At 41.3% G+C, this 20214-nt stretch overlaps 1 protein-coding gene across 11 annotated transcripts in view; it reads left to right on the forward strand.

Moving 5' to 3' along the window:
• Nucleotides 1-20214, forward strand: part of LOC138447993 (SLAM family member 8-like) — a 656143-nt gene that overhangs the window by 359087 nt on the left and 276842 nt on the right. For 2 of the 11 annotated variants that reach the window (XR_011259979.1, XM_069604519.1), the window contains exon 6: nucleotides 6772-6816. The exons of the other annotated variants lie outside the window; for them this stretch is intronic. Coding sequence is in view for 1 of the 2 variants with exons in the window: in XM_069604519.1 (XP_069460620.1) it covers nucleotides 6772-6816 (45 nt within the window). In the remaining variant the exon portion in view is untranslated. Of the gene's footprint in view, nucleotides 1-6771; nucleotides 6817-20214 lie in introns of those variants that run through there. 11 annotated transcript variants of the gene reach the window in all.

The following is a 20214-nucleotide window of genomic DNA, read 5'->3' on the forward strand; positions in this document are numbered from 1 at the left end:
TTTCTTGCCTGCAGCATTTACTTACTTGGCAACAGACTTTGACACATGCCAAAAGTCGAAATTATGCTGGATTTTTTTGGACCTCTCTTGCATGACTTGGCAATGCTGACATGCCCATCAGTGGCTATTGGTTCAACTTGTAATCCTCTGGATTGTAGAAGGTCAAGAGATTTCACAAATCCATGCTTCTCCATCAGATCAGAGGAAATATATTCTGTGACCTGGACCACCATAGAGCTGAAAGCATTTTTACTGATCAAGTTCTGAAGGTGGTATGTGCAATACTTAGCACAGAATACAGTACTATCGCACTGTAGATCACCTGCCAACCAAAGCATTTTTCCTAAGAGAACATAGTCCACTGCTGTCTGCTCTTGCAGCCAGGCATCATGTATTGCATGGAGGAAGAATTTTCTCTGGTATCGTAAAATCTAGTGGCTATCGACTGTGAGGGGTCAGAAATGTGAGGCGGACAACTTTTAGATGATTTTTCAATAAGTTGGATTCAACAAAAAGAAACGAGGAAATCGGAGTTTGTAAGAAAGTTCCAGCACAATTCTCTGTACCTTTACCTTATCAAAAGAAAGTTCCAATAATCCAGTGTTCAACAAAGGAAAGATTCCTCTTCTTCCTTGAATAGATATGTTTACTCCATCAAATGACATCAATGATATTCTTGGTCAGGATGATTTGCCAGAATTGATAAGATTCAAAGGAACACAGCTTCTTGATATCAGCTTTTCTCAGCTCTCCTTTAAACACTATAAATCACAGTTTGTATATTTGTCAGGATAACTTTACCGCACTTCTACCTCCACCTGGTTTACTCCCATGCCAGGCCTACAACTGTAAGGATTCACCATGCAGGTTTACTTGCCTGCCAGACAGCTTACTACAATCAACAGTGCTTCTGACGTTCTAGATCTACTGACAACCAAAAGTTCTCAACAGCTTCAGCAGTTTGCAGTTTTACAACTTTCATAAACATTTCAGAAAAAGACAAGATTCACGTTTGTGCTCTTCAACATTTTCATGCAAGCAATGCACTTCTTCTGAACATTCACCTTCCAGAAGGGCTGCCTCTTTGCCACGCTTGTCTTCCTGTAACACCAGTTAACAAATATTTTTAATGCACGGAAGGCATGGTATCGCAAGTATTGACACTGACACAATAGATACAATTTGTAAAACTTTTAATGAAAATGTTGGGGTTGGAGAAACTCCTTTTTTGCCCTATAACTAGGATGGGAGTAGTCTCGACCATCAAACGATAAACAAAACAGTGTTAGTGGAGTCTGTCAATGTCAAATCAAAATGGCCTATGCTGACAAAAACCTAATGCCTACCCTATCTCTTGTACAAAAAATGTGTAAAAGGAGAAATGTATACAAAAGGAAAAATCAGTGTTCAAATGATTAATGTGGCTGAATCAACTCTCCTCCCCACGTTAGGCCTCACGGGGTAGGGCGATCCTTGTAGGCAGGATGACACACTCCGGATTGGTTTCCAGCAGAGTACACAGTTCAAAACTGTGGATCTAGGCCTGCCTGGCCTTCCACATTAAAGTTTCTTCCTCTCACTTCAAAAATAATGTTTAAATCAAAAATGTTTTCAAAAATTCCCCTCTGTCAGGCTCAGATCTCTCTCGATAAAGTTCAATACAAAGTTGCGAGGGGGGCTCTGTTTCCCAAGCTTATTATACTCCAGGTCTCCCTTCGCTGGGCACTTACCACTTTCGGATGAAGTCTTTCGAATGTGCGTGTCTTTCTTTACAGACCACCGCAGGACCAATTCGACCCAACGTTCACTGTTTTACTTTCACTCTTCCCTTCTCTAGGAATTCACTTTACTTTGGTTGTTTGTTCGTGTTTAGCTTCAAACAATGTACCTTTCATGGAGACCTTCGAAATGGCTACTTCCTTTCACCAGACGACTCCGTTACTGGGTATTGCTGATATCACAGCTGCATTTCACATTAAAGTTCATTCACAGGTCTGCCTTTCTTTGCGTATCATCCACCCGCATGCAGCTTTCAATTGTGATATAATGTTGCTACTTCATTCGCTTTAACACACACCAGTCTCTCAGGTGGCTTGCCAACTCACCGGCTGTTTGCGCTTCTTTCTTGCTTTGCAATTTCCAAATCAAGGTTAGTACTGTAGGCTTGTCCTAGCCTCCCCAACTCTGCTGTTCACCCAGCAGGGTCGCTGGTGTCCTTGAAACACAATGCAGTCTTCACTTGCGGGATTTGGCCCCTTCTCCATGTGTCTTTTGCAGTCTGTCGGAGGCAACAACCTATAGTAGGGAAGCCTTGGGGTTTTTTTTCAGACTGCTGCTTTCGTCCCTTGGTCCGTTGCTCTGCTCCAGTAGGTGTGCCTTCATCCCAGAAGTTCTGCTCATACTGGTGTTCTGCCTTGCTCAGAATGTGTCTTTATTCGTGTGATGAGAGCTAACTGGTATCAGGTGTATGCACCTAGTGTAAAGTGCCTGACTTGATTAACGGTTGACCTCCTTTCTCACCGACCGACCCTCTCAGGTCCAACTGGGGTCTTTCCTCTCACCTATCTCTCTCGCTACTTGTGGTGTTCCCCATGGGTCTAACTCTCTCCCTGGCTCTTCGACTACTACCTGGCACCTCTTGCCCACTGCATCGCTACTTTCTGCTCCAATTTTCAATGTAATGCAGATGACACTCGGCTCTCTTTCAGGCTCATTCACCTCTTTTCTTCCTGTTAATATTCATTTAATTTTATGCCTTGTTGTTAGTCTCTTTTGGCTTGGGCAATGCTTGTATGACTCTTGCCTTTGGGTAATGCTTGTATGTTCACTGAAACCCACAATCTTAAAGTCTGGTCACTTGGTTTAAATGCTACAATGTTTTCTGCTGCTTTATGAAGGATTCTTCAGTTAGATTTCACTTTAGATTAACTTTTAGACATACAGGATTGGTATTTAAAATGTTTTCTTTAGTTCTTTATTCAAATAATATTATCGAAACAATTTTGCTCCTATGCAAGTGTTACTTTTGTTGCCTTCTTTGTTCGACAATGAAACAGTCGGGTTTAAAGCAATTTCACTCGCACACGAGTGACTCTGTCTTGCTACTAATGCCTGGCTTTGATAATCGAAAGGCATTAGAGCACTTTGTAACACTCACCGGCTTCTTCCTTTGCCTTGGATCCCTTTGTGTACCGTCACTGATCTGGCTTTTCTTGAAGTGAAACACTTCCTCGCTGAAGGTGCCTTCATTCCTGCCAATTAAACACAGAGCTTTGCTTGCTCCTGAGATTCCAGGGGCACACCAGCCCCCAGCAGTCTCTTCAATTTGGTTCACATGGAGGAAAGCCTTCCTTCTTCACACTTCCCACTGCGCAATCTCTGCACTTCAGATTTAGACTTCTGCTTGGACTGCCAACAACAATCCTGCTTCTGCTTCTCCTGCTGCTTCTTTCTACATCTGCTGCTACTGCTGCTACTAATGACCTGCAACTGAGGGGGGCTTTTAAGTCTCTATGCCTCCCTCAGGTGTGGCTCATTTGCATTAATAAGCTGATCAGTCCTGTAACATTGCTCTTGAGCCCTCTTCCTTGTCCCAGTACTTGGGGTGTGATGGGACTTGAAGTCCCCAAAAACAAAATCAGGTTTTATAGTCAACTTTCTACTTTTGTACTCAAATTCATTCCTTCTAAGTGTATTTAAGAAAACCTCACATGAATTTACTTGGAAAGGGGAAGGCAGTTCATTTAATCCATTATTTACAGATTTCCTTTCACTGTACCCATGGGAGTTAGAATGATTTCTAACTTTATAGGTCTCAGACAGGCTTTTATTTCTTAAGATTTTTAGGGATTTCACATTAGCTTTATCCACATTAAAATGTTCAACTTCTGGATCGGACCAATCATAATGACAATAAGCCATTACATGCCTCGGTTTTTGTAAAAGGTTCTTCCCTTTTGGAAAAAAAAATACTGTGTCTCATTGCATGAAATCTCCACACCACCCTGAGCCTTGTCTCCTCCCAGGTGATCCTACTGCAGAGCACCACCCCCAAGGTCAGGTTCAGGAAGTGTCTGCCTTTCCCTGGACACCTGGGAGGAGACATTAGGCAGGGGTGTAGTGAGACGACCCCCTGAAGAAATGCCTGCATGCAATAAGCATATTGTACACTGGAGCACTTCCAAGCAGTGGTTGGGTGGACCGGGAAAGTCTGCAGTGTACATTCTTAAAGTTGCCATTAATGGTCAAGGGTTTTCACCTTGCTGTTCTTCTAAAATTAAGCAATGGTTCACTCCAACTATTACCCCTAGTTAATGTGCTGTAAAATCAAGCCGACAGCACTCAAACAATATTAAGATCTTTCTCTTCTCCTCCTCCTTCTCTCTCTCTCCCTCCCATGCTAACCATCCCCTCAGCCACTGAGATTGGCGGCCCGGTCCCTCAAGAGTCCAATAGGGTCATAGGGTTCTGGCCATTTGCCCAATTGCCACTAGCTTCCATCCACTTCCCCTGCACTACCCTCTGGGCCTAGACCTACTAGTTGGATGGTTTGTCTCAGCCTTGCACTTACCTGATGGGCATCAGACCTCCCTCTTCACTTGGGATGCTTCCGCCCATGCACTTACCTGTTACCTCCCCAACATGCACCCTTGCACCCCGTCCGGGGACCTTAACACTTACTCCCTCACCCCCCAGGCACCCTCTTTTTCTCTACACTTGCATGTTCTGAATGTCACGTGGCCTAGTAGGACCGCTGTCCGTTTTTTTTCTTAATTATTCATTGTCACTTCCATGTTTTATTTGTTCCCTTCCCATTTGCCTTGTGGTGCTTTGAAACACTGTCTTGTTGTATAAGTGCCTTACACATAACCAATAAATAAATAAATCTGTAATAAGGTTCACACACATTCTTTTGGCAAGTCACTTTCATCAGCCTCAAGCGTAGTGATAATTTCCTCCACACTTGACATGGTGTATGTAGTTGGGGTCTAAGTCTTTGTTATCAGTAATGTGCTGAAGCTTTTTTGTTGACCCGAAAAGGGATAAACCTGCTGGCATTGATGTGATATTGGAAAAACAAACACAGCATCTTTAAAAATGCCCTTCAAAGGTGTAGCTTGTGTCACCTGTTGTTCGGATCTGAATTCGTTTGACTAATGGCAGGTGACATAAACATATTATGAAGTCGCAATCATCTTTCATCACCTTTTTTTAAAATTTCATTTAGTTCATTACAAACTTTAAAATATATTAGAACAACATTTTCCATTTCTTCATAACTTCACTTTTTAAAAAATAAATTACATTATAGATCTCATTGTTGCACTTTATCAATGATGATGTCCTCACCTCCACCATCGTTATCAGCAAGTCTCACTTCAAGATCTTCCAAGAAAAATATCAATGCAAATATTAATTTAGTGTCAGTTCATTCTGTCATCACACTCCGCCACTCTTTCCCGCTTAAACAAGGTCTTTCTATCATCACTTTTCCCAATTGGACTGTACGCCATCTGCACCTTCCATGGCTCAGCAGTGGCCTTGAACTTGAAATTAGGGCACTGCACATGTGCATCCTTCATGCCAACATTTCCTTGACGTTCGGATTGCTGCAATAATAGTTATTTGAAAATCACCATTGTGTGACAAAAGATGTCCTATGTTTGAGGGTTGGTCTGCATTTTCCTGTTCTTCTTTTTCCTAGACCTCTATTTAAAAGTAATAAAAATGTTAATGGTGTGTCATGTCTTTCTCTAAAAATTAAACCTTTCAATTTTACAATGTTTTTGCACTGTTTATATGCAAGTAATTGCCCAAAATACAAAATTGGACACTGTCATAAGGTCCAATACGTCAGTAGTGATTGATAAAAGTAGAAGTGCAGTATCTATATGATGAGTTCATAAGCGTGTGAACACTACATCCTTATATGCATACAGCACCATATTGAACTTTACCTTATAAATTCAAGATGGCGCTCAAGGCTGCCCTACTCTAAGAATCAACAGCACTAGCTAGTCCACTGCCTATGCTCACATACGTAAATTGTTTTATAACAACGTTGTAACCACTTATCATGGTGTTCACCTACAAGTATAGGCATCTTGACAATTATTGGAAAGACAATTCATGATTGTACCGATTTCTAACGATTACTTACAATCAATAGCTGATAAGCACGGTTAGTTCTTAAACGTGTGAACACTGCACCCAATACAAATATGGTACCGTACTAAACAGTACTTAGCAGTTAGAAAATGGCACTTGAGACTTTCTTAAACTAAGAATAAGGAGTACTAACTAGTTCTACCCACAATGGTGCACACAGCAAACAACACCTACAAGCACAGCGATCCTGACCTAGGACAGCCCTGTCCACACATAAGGTAATATAGGGGAATCCCCAGGAGCAAATATTCAGTTCATAACCACTAGTAATGATCCAGGTCACTAGTAATGGTGGTCCAGGTCACTAGTAATGATCCCAACCAACATGATCTTAACGATCACTCATATCACCTTTATATTCTACTAGGAGACCACAATCACCCCAGCCAATAGGCGAGATTAACTGTAGGTTTAGAACCCTTCACCACGCTTGCTACTATACAAGCTGTAACCGTGACTATGTCTCAAACACTGAATATGGTGTTTTTCATTCATTAAGGTTGGTGAATGTTTGTAACATATTCTTCATGATTCTATCATTCATTATGTATAGATTGTGTTAAAGTATAAATGGCATAGTTAACAGACATTTGTCTGTTTCAGATTTCCACACACTGTGAATTTCAAGGAAAGAATCCAACTGAGCACGTAGGTAATCTCTGCATGTCCATTGCTACACGCTCACAATAATTATAACAAACATAGCACATATCTCGCCACCGAAGGATAATTACCCTCAGATCAAGTTGATTAATTTGATCAAATCAAGCAACATAATCCCCATTATTGGTTACTTTCATGGGCACAGAGTGATGCCTTTGGACACATGTAGATGTAGTGGTGTCATGATGGCAAAAGGAACAAAGAAGAATTTTATGAAAACATTTGGGTTTTTGACACTAACCGAATTAAGGCCTATCAAAGTGCTTGAATATTTTAAGCAATTTAATGAATATGAGTAACTCAACAAGTGCTGATCACTAATCTATGGTGGATTTAGTTACTCTTTGTTTTTTGTCTCTCTGTCTAATACTTTGTTTATCATTTTTTATTTTCTTTGTCTTTTGGATTGTGGTTTATTAATACAGTAAATGAAATGCTCTTTACTTATGATTTAGCTTGCTAAATTTGACTATGTATTTGCAGACTAATAGCTGCATTTAATCATTAACACTCGGCTGGTTATTTCAAATTGGATTTTTTTTGTTCATATTTAACCACTAATTTAGAAGGTTTTCTTAATTGTACAAGCACCCTAAAGAAGAGAAGTTGTGACAAATCAACTTCCGGGGCACCAGTGGTCCAGGGATGAATATTGGTTTCTAAACCATCAATCAACCCCACACCTCTAAGACACCAGAAGGGATCCGAACAGATTGGAATGGAAGTAAATTATAAGACCACCTTGTCCAATTTTGGTAACATGGATGGAACGGCAGGTTTATCTTTGCAAGGTCGTGGATCGTTGGTTAGTTGCAACACAGCGAAAATACAATTATTGCCCAATGATAAAAGGGACTGTCCAGTCAAAGTTGTATACACGTATCTACTTCATTATTACTACAACAGACAGTTCTAACACACTACCATTACAACCCACACTGTAAAGGAACACAGAGGACAGACAGTTGCACAAAGGAAAGGATGCACTCTGGATACTGACAGGAGGGTAGTTGGTAAAGTAATCAGTCATATAGTTCAAGATTATTTGGTTTCAACACCAAAGGGGCAAAGGATCGTAACTGTCTCTAGAGCAGAACCACAATGTATCTGGTGCTGAAGAAGTTCTTGGTGCTTGACAGCATGAAGGTGGTTCCAGGGCGCTTCGCAGCCTGTGAGACAGAGTTAGTGGCGAGAGACAGCTGCGGGTACCAGGCAGCAGGCAGTTCGGCAAGCGAGCCTGGACGGACATCTGCAGGCTATACGGCGCAGCGGCTCGGGGCCAAGAATTGTTGTATTTGTGCTGGTTGGCAGATCTGGAATTCTGGTTGAGGTGTCTTGGACCGCTCTGGTGACTGCGGTGTGACAACAGTCAGCGGTGCAGCCGGATCTGGTTCGAGGACTCGACTGTCTAAAAATTGTCCTTAAAAAGATGGACGCTGGATGATGCTTGAGTGGCACTCCTCTTAGCTTCTTCGCAGGGCTCCTGCCCTTTCAAGGCAGATGGCCCAAAGCTCAGGAGGTTGTTAGCAGGCAATGGCCTTGTCCTTTGTCCAAAGACTCTCTGGCACTTCCCACCTAGAAAGCTTGCTATCAGAACCTAGCAGGGCACTCTGTGTGCTGGCTGGGTACTGGTTCTGGAGCTGCTGGACGGGTCCTCTGAGTCTGGTATCTACCTCTGTTCCCTGGGAGATGTTTAGGGGAGGGATCTTGCTTCCCTCTTGGAACTCCTGGCCTTCCTTCATTGGCGGAAGATATAAGGTATGCTGTACCTTCAGCTCAGGTTCAAATGAGTCCTTCTTACTCCTTGCGAAGTCTTCAGATGATCTGATCAGTGAGGTGCTCAGCCCTCTTTTAAAGCCAAACATGCACCAGTGATTGGTGCAGGCTAAACCCACCTTAAAGAACCAATCCTGTGTCCCCACCAACTATTTTCAGTGATGCTTCAGGTCAGAATCAGAGTGCTTGGCAACAGACAGGGGAAGGATGACAACATATACTTCTAAGTCCCACCCATCTTCCTGTCTGCTGTACATCAAAGTGTCTCCCTAATTAACTGAGACCTATGCAGCGCTTGATCACAACATGGGCCTCCTTTGAAGTAGGGGGTTGCAGGCAGACTTTCGTCTCGTACAATTCACATACTTCCATGCTCTGAAAGGAGTAGTTACAGACAGGACATTCACTGCCCTTTCATATCAAGGAGGGTTGTTAGTACCACGTTGACACATTGCATTACAAAGAGGTGTTGGTCTCTGGTCTCCATTGTCACTTCTTGCACCCAGGCCTCCCTGAGGCCTTCTAATTAACATTCATCAGTATTCGCTGCCACCAGCAAGGTGTAACAATGGAGATGCAAATCCATGGGGCCTTGAAATGCTAATCAGGCTGCCCATGGACAGAGGCTTTTGATGTACCCACAGCTGTCGGGTGTCAGCTACACATGACAGGGGAGGGCGGCACTGGTATGCTGTCCTCCCAGAGTACATGACTATTTTTCGGCTGTGCAGTGAGAGTGGAAAATATGTGCGGGGGAACTCCACGTATTTTCTGGAGGTTGATCTCCCATCATTCATTCTAAATAAACAAAAATAAAAAAACCCGGGCGAGCGCACCCTCCCGTTGCAGATGGTCGAATTCCTCACACACGTGTAGGTTCAGCAGCTATAGTTATCTGCATTAAATTATGGTTCAGCAGTTAAAGTTGCTATCTGTATCAATGTATTCCTTTTGAGAAGAACTTTTACCAATTTGAAACTTAAACACAGTTGTGTAATTATCATATTTTGCAACCTCAGATGTTTCAACAGAATATAACCTGTCAGTGTTCATTCCAAAATAATTTCAGGGAAGGCACTATTAGAAACCAGGATCTCATTTTTGTGCAGTATCTTAAGCATTTACCATTGTTTTTTTTTTACATGTGACTGAACTTCCCACTCGCTATGAGATGAAAATTAAAATTACATAAAATTAAATGGGGTGACTTGTGGACATGACCTGCACTGTATTTTGCATACACCTACACAGAACAGACTCTAAAGTTAATTCATTTTCTATTTGCATTGCTCATTTGTTTGGAAACATTTGCTATAACAATTACTAAATCAAAAATACACGCTCAGTTTGAGGTTTGTGAAAGAGAACATTATTGCAAATGCATAAACCTCATGTATGGTATACCTGTTCTCCTTGGTTTGTCGGAGACAGGAGTTGCGATCATAGTCTTCTCCTGCAGGGAAACAGATGAAGATAGATATGAGTAAATGAAACTATACTAACAGAAGGAAATGGCACAGTGCTGTACATTCAACTAGTCCGAGAGACTGCAAGGACAAACAATACTGAGAGACTGCAAGGACAAACAATACTGACATGCATACACTTGTAGCCATGCACACATTTCCCCGTCAAAGCCCTAGGCAAAACACTTGTCATCCTTTTCTTCTTGAGTTGTGTCATACTGTCCCGAAAGAAGAGGCACAAACACAATATCCTCCTGCGCTACAAGAGATGAGTGTGAATTTGAGTCAAAGGAACAATGTTCTCTGAAAGAAATAGCATGGTGGGATACACCCCACTAGGCAAGTGGTCTGCAACCATTGTCACTCCAGATGTTTTTGACTCAACTCCCATCATCCATGGGCAACTTAGTCAATGGTGAGGGAGTTCAGGAATGGTAATCCTAAACATCTGTAGAGGCACATGTTTAAGAACCCTGGACTAGACCTAGAAACAGCACAGACATACCCTATTGAAATGAAAGCTTCAGTCTCTCGCTGTAATAACCTTTTGTCATGCGCCGTATTAGATCCTGGCGCCTGTTGCCCCCGAGTTCTTTTGCACATTTCCTGATTCCCATCACGTTCACTTCTCTACGTACATCCAGCGGTCTAGTTCTATTCCGCTCCGGATGTACGTAGGTCTTTTTAAGCCAGGCCCCCCTTCTGCACCTCGTGTTGCAACCCCTACGGTCGGCTGTTGTTCTTCGCTGCCGTTGTTGCGCTTCGCTTTTCTTTCGCTCCGTTTCCTTTCGGAGCATTGCTTTATTCAGTTTCCTCTTTTTGTTTAACTGCTCTCTCTATCTCTTACTCTGCCATCATTTCCGTTCAGCATTTTGTCTCCATTCAGTGCTTCCGCTCTTCTTCCTTCATCCGATTTCTTCCGCACTTGACTCCTCCTATTTTCTCCTTGCTGAGCCCCGCTGGCTTGCCTTTTGCTAGCTTGCTGCTTGTTTGGTTCCTGCTTTTGGATTTATTGTTTCTTTGGTCCACGGAATCCATTTGTTCCACTTTGCAATACTATTGCTATATTTCTACTGCTACGAGACCAGCTTCCAGGAGGAATCCTGCCATGACCTAAAATACAGGGGTTTTTTCTGCCATAGTCGGCTTTTTCCCCTTTTTGGTCCCTCCCGGTAAAAGGGTCACGGTGGAGTGCTTCTTTCAATAGCCTTCATTGTGGCTTCCTCCCGTGTGAGACACAAGCAGCAGAATAAAAAAGAAAAGGATTGCAGAGCCAGAAGAACTCTCAGTCCGGTGGACGAAGACTTCGACAGCACAGGTGAGGAGGAAGAGGAGGGAAGTTGGGACATTTCGAACAAACAGAACACAAAGTCTGAAACCTTTGCCCAGTAGAGCGCCAATCTACAATACGTGGTACTCCTGTTCTCCTTGGCTTGTCATATTTTCCTGAGAGAAGAATGGCAAACATGGTCTCCTCCTGCAGCTAAAGCAATGAAAATAGACAGGAGTCAAAAGCAAAAGCACCTTCTTGACACTCGTAAAGGGCACAGTTCTGTGCACTAAACAAGCCCAGGGGATTGCAACCAACGACACTCCAAATGCATTGGCTATGAGGCCTATGGCTGAAGCGAGTTGGAGTCAAAAATATTTGGAGATCCAAAGGTTGCAAACGTCTTCACTAGGCCGAAGGACAAAACAGACGTAAATTAGTGAAATGCATGCTTGCACTTGTTACAGCACACACCTATCCACAGCCAAGTACTAAGCAAAAAAATGTGGCATACCTGTTCTCCGTGGATTGTGACATATGGTCCAGAGAGAAGAGTCGCAAACATGGTCTCCTCCTGCGAGACGGGATATTAACATAGACAGAAGTCATGGGAACAATATTGACAGAATGACATGGCGTGGCGCTATACATGCCACTAGGGCTAGAGAAGGCACCGATGTACGGCACCGATGTACACTAGTGACATGCAGCCCACACATATCCAAAGCCAACTACTAAGCAACAAACCTTGCCATACCTGATCTCCTTGGGTTGTGTCGTGTGGTCCTGAGGGAAGAGTCATCATCAAATTCTCCTTCTGCAGGACAAGAAAAGAACATGGGGGACAGTTTTCAATATTTACAGAAGAACACTTCTTGGTGCAATACATTCCACTAGGCCAAGAGACACCATTCACGTACGTTCGTGACATGCATGCTTCCACTGGAGCAGGACACACATATCTGTTGCCAACCACTAAACCAAAAAAGATGGCATACCTGTTCTATTTGGGGTGAGTTATCGTCCTGAGTGAAGAGGGACACTCGCATTATCCTCCAGCGGAAAGATAAACGATGAGACGTAAGTGAAAGACACTATTTTGAAACGAGTAAATCGAGCAAACGGCATGGTGTTATATATTTCAATCAGAATAGTGACAGCACGGATATAAAATGGAGACATGCATGCCCCCAATTGTAAGCGCTCATACAAAACCCCCATAAAGTACAATGCTAACCCAACTGACATACCCGTGCTCAGTGCCAGATAACGGAGCAGTGATCACGGCATCATCCTTTTTCAAAGTCAATGATATGGAAAAGACCAGATTGATTTTATTTATTTATTTTTTTATTGGGCATTTGTATGGCGCCTGTATACAAGTGTCTCCAGATGCCAGAATTATCACATAAGCACATGGGAAATGGCAATGTTTTCTAAATGAGCAAAACACCCCAATTAAAACAATTATTCTCACCGCTCCTCAGAATGGGCTCACCATAAAACGCAATAGCAGTAATGGAAAAAGCAACAGTGACTATGATAAAAGCGTTGAATGAGGCCTGGAGTTGGGGGTAATGACATTGCTGTGCGTGAACACATCTTTTCCGGCTGAACATGAAACAAAATGAGAAATATGTAGAAAGTACTTTTTTAACACTAGCAAATGGGATGAAAAAATACCACAAACTCTGTCCAGTCTCTGTAAACACCGATTTTGTTGACAATCGAGTTCTGAAGTGCAAACCAGTGTACATGCTTTCACTAAGATAAAAAAGCAACTCTTGGAAACATGCCTGTGCTTCGTCAGTTGCTTCTAAAGCTGCTGTACAAGCCACATACATCACTGTTTCATAGAAAGTAAGAGTGAAAAGTAGAAAAAGAAAATTGGGTGAAAAAGGCTAATTGGATCGGTTTTAGTGAATGACCGCTTCCAATTGCAAAGCTATAATAGTAAACAGGAATGCAAGTGCATCAGTCATACATGGTTGCCGGTGGGTAACGAAACAACGCCGGGAGAGGCCCTCTTTTCTAAAAGAGAACAACTAATAATAATAATACTTTATTGTGTTTTAGTTCTTTACAAACTTTGCACAAAAAAAGAGAGCTAACAAATATATTAAAACAAATAATATACAAAACAAAATATCAAACAGATCTATTTACACACATAAAAATACATACAACATCACGCCAGTATAATTTCCATGATTTAAAAACATTCCTAAAGTTATGCAGGGCTAACTTATCACCTTTAAAACTGTAATTCAGTTATTGAATAATATTAGGCATGTGGGGAAACAGATATAACAGAACATAGCATATTTTCCACGTGAAGCGGAATACAGTCCGATGAAGCAAACCGACATATCCACGGTGCGTGGCATACCCGACCACCCTGTGAAGTGATGGATGTTTCAGTTACAGTTCACGACGTCCCGGTTTCCCACTGTGAACATTATATGAAATAAGGCTAAAGTCTGAGTCAATGAGAGGATACAAGCAAATTTGATTACTGAGTATGAGCATTTTCTAACGGCTGACTCACCACATGGACAATTACCAATGACATCGCTGCTATGTAGCAAAATATATTTCACGGACCTGCTCAACACAAGACAGCATGCAGTGCCATATCTGCACTCCATGTGAAGTGTCAGGTAGTGCTGCCGGAGTGCTTGATATCTCAAGCTCCTGCTTTGCCTAAGGTGAGAAGCCATCATCAAAGAAAAAATGTACTGCCCTTGCAAGTAGCATCTGAGTAAGTCTTGAGCAGCCCTTCTTTGTATATACAGAAGACTCATGCATCTTGGCTGTGAAATGTTCACTGCAGACGGGTATCAATTTCCTCACACATCTGCCAAGAGCTCATTGGCAGGGCTATCAGTCTCGGTGTGATTGTGTGGGAAGCTATACTTGACAATCCATTGTCTTATCAGAGCCAAATCTTTAGGAAACATGTGTAGCGCCAACCCAGTCGTCTTCAGAGGTGTGTTATTGGGGCATTCAAATGCAATAAGGCATTGTTTGGGCTGAAGCAAGTTCTGAAATAAAAGCAAAAAAGTTGTAATACACAATCCATTTGCATAAAATTAAATTACATAACATAAAGAATGCTCATCAGTCAATGATTTAAAAAATAGAAAGGGATCCATCTCCAAGATTTAAAACCCTATAAGAAAAAGAATTGCAAGGTATATTTAGGATAATATAAATAGTCTGTGTTAAAAAGAAGCAAGAGGAGGATGGTTAGAACATTGGCCATTTACATGATCTACCTGTTTTGTGAGGATCTGAGTTGCTGTTGTGGACAGCAGTGTGTTCAGAGTTGAAGGTTGAGTAATAGTTTGAGAATAGATACAAAGATGAATTTATACCTTATACTTGGCTGGGGTGTATGTGAAAAATGGATGGGTAGCAGATGGGAATGCGTTTAATTTGTTTTGAATTGATTATTCAGTATTTAACAAAACAGGCACAGGCGGCTGCCAACAGGGCACATTGTGCAATTCCCTTGATATTACAATAAAAGGAACATAAGAGGGCCATGTGCCCACCCCAAATAATTGTACCTCATCCCATTAGTAGAGCAACATGGTGCAGCATCCTACTCAAATCTATCTACAAGTTTTGTTTTTAGTCTCTTCATGTAGAGGGGGGAATTTTTCAGCAACGGCGGGTGCCTTTCATCCGATTGCTGTATACTGGCCACCTGCATTCGTCCTGAAAGAGACACAGTGACTGTGAGGACAGATATTTGAATGCTATTGAAGATTGCATCACTTTGAGTAGTCAATTGACTTATAAAACAGGACTTTACTTGCTCCTTCTTGGGTTTATGGCATGCACCCGGTGCAAGTTCCTGCCTAATTCAGTTATTTCAAGCTTGTGTTCAGTATTTCAGTCGATGATACAAGCAGAGAATTAGATTGAGGCTGGATATCGATACACACATTTTTTGCTTGGGCTATCAGTTGGGGCTTGCGTCACATATTAACCAAAATAATTGCATTAGAGTACAGATAGGGATACATGGCATATGAGGAGGGAGACACAGCTTGAAGGTGTTGTTTGGTTATTTGCCCACTGTGAGGGTGTCAGAAATGAGAGGCGGACACAAAGCTATACTTTTCTCAACATTTGCCATGTTTATGAAAAACAAGAGGGGTTGGGATAAAGGCCTATCTGTCCCTACTCTAACAAGAGTGTCCCCACCTAGAAAACAAAAACTAAAGAAAGTCGACCTGTGTCCTAAATATGTCTGGTTGTCACACTAAAATATACAACCAAAGTGTGCAAGGAAAATGTGTCTGTTTCCAGCTCAACAAAAATTAGCAACAGTTTAAAATTGTAACCCCAATAAAGTAATCGTTGTGCTCAGGGTTGGACTTTTTCCCCTGGATCAATTCAGGAATATTTTTGTAGGAGGTCTGTTTCAACAATGTTGTATTCAGTTCAATGTGAATTGTCTCGTTCATCCCATACATCTCTCGCATTGGCAAAACAAATGTCTCTTCCATAGAACAGTGGTTCAAAACCAAAGCAACTGTTTCTTTCACAAAGTATTCCTTCCAAGATGTCAAAATGGTTGCTCAGAAGGATGTAATAACAGTGTTTCTCATAGAATACTTTTTCAAGACCAAAGCAGCTGTTTCTTTCACAAACTATTCCTTTCAGGATGCCAAAATGATCACTCCTAAGGATGTAACAGTCTTTCTCATAGAATACATTTGTCAGAATGGCAAAGCCAGTCTCTTTTGTTGTACAATAGTTTGTCAAAATGATAAAGCAAATATTTTTCTTTCCACCACACTCTTTATAACAAAGATTTCTCCTTTAAAACAACTGCTCCTTTCCTGGTTTACTTGCCTGCCAGGAATGTTTTCTACTTCACACAACGTATTCCTTTCTCGGTTCACTCGCCTGCCAGGAATGGTTTCACTTGTACACAACTGCTAATGTTTTTCTGCAAACTGTTAATGTCCATGTGGCAATATTTGTTCTAGGTTTTTCCACACCAAAACATCATATGAGGAGAATTGTACAATATTTAACTGTTTCTTTGCTTGTGGCAATGTGCGTTCCAGATTTCCCCAAACTGACATCTCATGTGAGAAGAATTGTACCTTTTTTACCTTTCTGTCTCTTGTTTAAAGTCTCTTGGCTAATGGCACTGCGGGTTCTAGGTTTCCCCAAAATGTCTTTTAATGTGAGGAGAATTGTACCCTTTTAGCCGTTCTGTTTCACTTGGTTGGTATTCAAATTGCCTCCCTAAGTGTCCTTCGGTGTCACAACACGTCCCGGGGCACCCAACTCTTTTAGGTTGACTCACTGTGTTGATGTGTGTTTGTAACGAGCACTGTTACCAGGCTGATTGCCCCAGTTGCACAGAGTCTCTCGTGGTTTCTGCATCAGTCTCTCGTGCCGCTGCTAATGGAACCTCTGCCGTTCTGCAGGACAGTGACTTGTTCGGGTCTTGCTGCCGTCCACCAGAGTCTCTCTCCTCCGGCATGTAACACCTGTAAAAAAATATATATATTCCTTTTATAGTGCAATTACACCGGGCTGTAAATTGCACTCCCGTAAGCCTAAGTTCAATTACGCTCTGCCAGAGTCGAGAAATTTAAAATATCAAGTCTTTATTATTTAAACATAAAATTCATTACAATCCCAAATTTGTTCGCCAGAGAGTCCGGCAGCATGATACGTTTCGCGAAGATCCAGTAGCTTGTTCACAATATCTCCCCACACGTGAATGTCATTTACATATACACACAGGCTGATGGAAAGTGAAAAAGGATTCCATAATTCAAAAAAAACATGTCAGCCATTTTGGGTAATCTATAATACGCCAACGCTCCCTATTCGTCAGTTGTATGCGAGTCTGCCGCCATATTAATCTAGTTCAAACTTTATGCATTGCATTCCCAGTGCTATCTCATTCTGTGTACGGCATATGCTATAGCGGATAATTGTAGAATATCAGTATTCCTTCGAACAGATAAAGTGCACAGTGCTTTTCCCTGAAACGATGGGAGAGATCCTAAAATTAATGGTTCAGGTTGTGCACAGTAGAACAAGTTGCACGTTATGAGATAGAATCTATAGTCGTGCAATTCTGAACATCCATGTTATGAACCTAATACGATCATTATAACCGCCCCATCTCCGCTGCATAAAGTGTCTAGTGCTGTAGACCTCAGATAAGAGAAATAGGTCTAAAAAATATACATAGCCAATCAGTGCATGAACATCTACTGGATAATGTGCCTAGTGCCTGATGGATAGGTGGCAATCCTAGCAGCACAACTTTGGCAACATACATGGCAATAAATAAAGGGCCGAATGGATCCTAGCAGCACAACTTTAGTAGCATGAATAGCAATAGATTAAGTGCTTAGTGCTGGATAGATAAATATCGGTCCCAGCATTCCAACTATAGCAACATGTATAGCAATAAATATGTGTGCAATAGTCAGTGGATGGATTGCCTAGAGCCTAATGGATAAGTGGCAATCCTGACAGCACCATTTTGGCAGCATACATGACAATAGATAAATTGCTCAGTGCTGAATGAATATCAGTCCCAGCTTCACAACTTATAGCTGCATGTATATCAATAAATATATGTGCAATGTTAAGCTTTTAAAAATCGCAAATCATTGTGTAAAGTGCTGTGTGCAATAGACATCCATATATAAAGTGCTGGGCTATGCATGTATCTTTGTATTGTGTGCAGACACATATCGATAATAGGCAATAGCAGAGCCTAAAACCACTCATGCTGGGAGCTCATGTACTCCAGAAATGATAAGTTGGCATTATATTTGAATCTCATGGTAAATAACAGTCAGTCCCACATTATTCAACAACCATTCATCTTTCCATCGTATCAAGGTGAGATAGATATAAAGGCATACTAATAGAATCAATGTGTAACCAAAGACACCTAAATAGGTAAAAAAAAAGTTAGATTAAAATGAAAGAGACACCAGAGGAAAACAAAAAATCTAAAGATAGTCAAAATGTCAATCAAATTGGAAAGCTATGGAAAAGTAGCAGAAATGCAATACAATTAGATGCCAATTAAAAAGAAAACATTTTTCGATAGTTATGTTACCATAAGGCATGTGGGTACCCAAGAGGATATAATGGGACACAAACTTCTATTAATGAATATTAGGCTCATACAGGTTGCATGTAAGGCATGGACACATCAAATACAAAAATGACTACTACATGTCTCATCTATTCTATGCCTAAAAAGGTATACAGTTCTTCGTCAATATTGTGTCCTTTTGGATTTTTAATTTCAAAGTCTATGATGCCTTTGTCTCTTCTTGATGAGGTAAACGTTCTTTATCCCCTCCTCTAGGTCCTACTTCAATCTTTTAAATTCCAAAAAAGGTAAGTCCTGAAGGGTTACCTCCATGGAGTTCAAAGAAATGTTTAGCCATGGGGTGGGACGCATCATTGTTTTTTAATAGCTCATACAGGTTGTAGAATGCAAACCTTTAACTTACATTTGGTACTCCCCACGTACCACTTATTACATGAGCATCTGAGAACATAAATGACAAACTCTGACTCACACGTTATCTTGCTATTAATGGTGATGGGTGACCTAGTACTGGATGACTCTAAGTAGCGCAATTATGTGCATATTTGCAGATTTTGCATTAAGTGCATTTGAAGAAACCTTCCCCGCAATTTCTTAGCCACTTCATGATTTTGCTGTTGTCGTCATGTTGCATGAAGCTACTAACCAAAGTGTCTCTAAAAGAACAACTTTTCTGAAAAGTGATATCTGAATGTTTGTTCAATGTGCTACATAAATCTTTGCCAGCCCTTAAGATCCTCCACTACTTCTTGAGAATGTAACAGATAGATTTTGCATGCATGCCCAAAGTTAAGATAGTCTTGTAATGTCTTCATTGGTACTTTTGGTCTTATCTTCTGGTTGTCCTGATAGTAAGGTATGTCTATCCCGTAATCGGGCCTTAATGTAGGCACGTTTGATGATCCTCTTGGGATATTCCTGTTGTTGAAAGCCCTACGCAGTTACTTTGCTTGCGTTGTCGAATGCCTATAAGGGTTAGCAATTTCTACGCAATCTAATGAACTCCCCATAGGGGATGCTCCATATTAGGTTTTTAGGATGGCAACTGGTGGCATGGAGTGGATTGTTGTAGCCTGTGGGATTTCTATATAGTTCACACGTTAGTTGTTGGTTAGATACCTTCACAGTCACATCTAAAAAAACTATGGAATCAGGACTCAAATTACATGTGTTGTTATATAGCAATATTACAAAGTTGACCCATTCTTTCTCATTCCCTTTCCAAATAGCAAACATGTCATCAAAGTAATGGAGCCACAGCCCTATGTTGTCGGTGCATGCTTTGTTATTTTCAGACCCAACCTCACATTTTTCCCAATACCCCATTGTTAGATCGGCATAGATGGGGCAAATGTAGTGCCCATTGCCGTTCAACACCCCATTGTTAGATCGGCATAGCTGGGACAAATGTAGTGCCCATTGCCGTTCCTTGTACTTGTCTAAAGAAATCATTGTTAAAAAGAAATTGTTTTTGAGGCATAGGTCAATTTATCAAGAACCATTTCGGTATGTCTGAGGTAACTGAGTGACCTAGTATTTAGGAAGTAATATATATATATATATATTCTTGAAGTAGGGCGGTGAAACCTTTCTTGGTTGGAGCTGCACGCCCTTCTGCTGCAGTAATGCCAAGCCACGGCTTCAATTGCCGTCTGTGAAACTTAGGATTTCCAAAAATAAATGCACTGCACAATTACATACAAAAAGAGCAAAAGATTTTATTCAAAGATAGCGGTTTTTTAAAAAAAACA

This window comes from Ambystoma mexicanum, chromosome 1p, assembly GCF_040938575.1.
Source record: "Ambystoma mexicanum isolate Mex_15411 chromosome 1p, UKY_AmexF1_1, whole genome shotgun sequence".
Classification (NCBI taxonomy): domain Eukaryota; kingdom Metazoa; phylum Chordata; class Amphibia; order Caudata; family Ambystomatidae; genus Ambystoma; species Ambystoma mexicanum.